Raw genomic sequence first — 2,686 nt, 5'->3', positions numbered from 1 at the left:
TGTTTTGTAGTCTGGCTTATAAAATTTGGTAATTTTAAAAGAATTTACATAACTGGAATAGTTACTGAAATACAGCTGTTCATTCTAAAAGTGAGTAGGTGGCGTGTAATCCCTTATTTACGGACTTATAACCATTTTTGTATTGTTTACGACGTCGAAACGTTTCTGTGTGCTAACTATTCAGTTTATCTTACCAAATCTCACACCATTGTGAGATCCTGAGAGTTGCAGGAGAAGTGAATCGTTCTTGTGTTACATTCGTTCTGTTGTACACTTGAATTTGCAGAATAATTCATTCTTTACTCTCTTTTGTTTGTGAAATTCTTCCGACGCATTCATGTGATGCCTAAACGGCTTTAGCTTCGGCTTTCTCGTAAATGACAGCGTTTGCTCGTATGCGACTGCAATAAGAAGAACAATTAAGCACAAATGTAAAGAGGAATTTCAATTGCTAACAAAAAAAAAGAGTTAACCTGTTGTATAAGCATAGAATGAATGTCACTCTTCCAGACTTATAAATATTGCAACCGATTCCTGTGACGTTAGCAAAAGCCATCTGAAATAAACAAACACTTTTAAATAGTCGGCTGAAAACCACTTAAAGTCAGCTCGAAGGTGAAGCTAGCGGTTGTGATCTATGGTGGGACCCTCGCTAACTCCATTTTCCGAGTGGATCTATCGAGGCTTCCATCTCAGTGGCAATCCTCGGCTTCTCGGTACCACTTCGAAAGCAGCCGCTAACGAAGCTGCACCAAATTTAAGGTACTTTGAAGTGAATGCATGAGAAGTCGGTGTTTCTGTAAAAATACTTCACATACCTGTCCGAAATGTATTTGGTTGTTTGAAGGGAGACGAACTACAGGTCCTTCTTGTTCCGCTATACTTTCCGCTTCTTTCCACCAATTCCTAATTCGTCTCCCAAAATCCCATTCAAAATCTAGCGGTTTTGGAACACATCCTCTCCTGTGCTTGGCAGTAAATCACATGATAGATCTTAAGTTATGACTGTAAAATTCTGAAAATACCCGGTGAATGCATCGTCGTTATATCCAGCCATACCGAGGAAGTTTACGTCCAATCGTCCGTTCTTTAATCTTTCTGCAGCCAATGCCTCCATATCACAATCCCATTGCTAGAAGAAAATTTTCCCGATTACAGTTCAAGCTATGAAAATATATAGTCACGAACCAACATGGGCATATTCTTTGCTTTTGGCAGTTTTCCCGTTGCACCCTGCACCTCACCATTTGCGAGTTGCTGACGAAGCTGATTGTGAAGATCGACTATTTGCTTTTTCATGGATCGCGGAACTTTTCCCTCGATCCTACATTCATAATCTGTAATATAAACAGCAAACATCTCGGATGTGCTGCTAGGTAATTAGTGGGATAATTGTCATACCTGCTGACGCTACAACCACCAACAGAATTAGAATCTGCAAAGAAAATCCGAAAGTAACCATAGAAGGATTTTCTCAGAATTTTGATGGCTACGCTATAAAATGCGGAATAAAGAACTTACGTAAATGGCGAACATTATGCCGCTGACGGGGACAAGTGAACCGAATAATGTGATTTCATCAAACATACGTCTCTTTTATGAGATCGCAGCAATCAATTGTTGGCGATTTCCGATATGTTTCATTGTGATTTCATTGAAAGCCGGAACTGCGCTGATTGTTTACAGTTATACTTTCATCTTTTTCGTATCTGCACTTTCGTTCATTTCATTTCCATGGTTTTTCGCGCTATGGAGGCGGAAGTTGCGCAATCGGTAAGAGGTCTGACTGTGACTGCACGATCCTAATTGATGGTTCGAAGCGGCCCCACTGCCGACGAACCCTTCATACCACCGAACTCATTAAACTGGTACAAGACTTTTATGGGAGGATAAAATCCTTTGACTTGATTTATCGGATGGATATGTCAATTCAGTGTTTTTATCTCCAGGTACCAAGTTATCGACCCCGATTGGATGAAAGGCTTGGTCTGCACTAGGGCGTAGTAGAACCTCCGATAGACAATAATTATACAATAGTAATCATACTAATGTTAGGGTGGATGAAGATGAACGCTTACGACCGCAGGATGTTGAAAGCACGCTATACCGTAGGCTAGATACGTGTTCATACACCCTACACAGTTCTGAAATTGTGGTTGGACGGGTTGGCACATTCATCCGAAACTGGGTTGACACGCATAGAATTTCATCCATCATCCTTTTTTTGCACTACCGTTTGAATTATTTGACCACTTTAATTATTTCCCAGGTTTAAGAACCTTTTAATGACATTAGAAATACAGATACTGATTTCAACACAGCTACAAACATGTCCCTGCAAAAAATTAAGCATATATATTTCTTTATGAAAATATTTTCATTCACTGAAGAAAATATGAACAGCTGACTCGACTGTTTTTCCCTTGACAGATCATCAATTGATTTAGGGTCCGATCAACAGTATCAGAGAGCTTTCGCTAAAGTTTCCAGCGCATTTTTTTGTATCCCTTAGATGCTAATTCTGCGAACATTACTACACTTCTATCCGTTTTTCTCTTCAAACCGGATAAAAATTTGTCAAGATAACGGAACTGTTATAGGACGGGGTAGTAGGGTAAAGGGAATGAAATGAACGGCGTTGATCAATCTCAATGCGTATACTCCTATGCGTTTGACTTCGATTAAA

At 39.7% G+C, this 2,686-nt stretch overlaps 1 protein-coding gene across 1 annotated transcript; it reads right to left on the bottom strand.

Annotated features, from left to right (window-relative positions):
- Positions 1-346: 346 nt before the first annotated feature.
- RB195_004504 (uncharacterized protein) lies at positions 347-1,587 on the bottom strand (the record flags this gene model as incomplete). Its single annotated transcript, XM_064182376.1, has 7 exons — positions 347-401; positions 474-556; positions 819-963; positions 1,026-1,132; positions 1,189-1,337; positions 1,402-1,435; positions 1,522-1,587. 7 exons carry the CDS (start codon positions 1,585-1,587, stop codon positions 347-349), a joined length of 639 nt encoding a protein of 212 aa, XP_064033643.1.
- Positions 1,588-2,686: the final 1,099 nt, after the last annotated feature.

This window comes from Necator americanus, chromosome I (genome assembly GCF_031761385.1).
Source record: "Necator americanus strain Aroian chromosome I, whole genome shotgun sequence".
Taxonomy (NCBI): Eukaryota; Metazoa; Nematoda; class Chromadorea; order Rhabditida; family Ancylostomatidae; genus Necator; species Necator americanus.
This window is presented reverse-complemented; position numbering and strand designations above follow the sequence as displayed.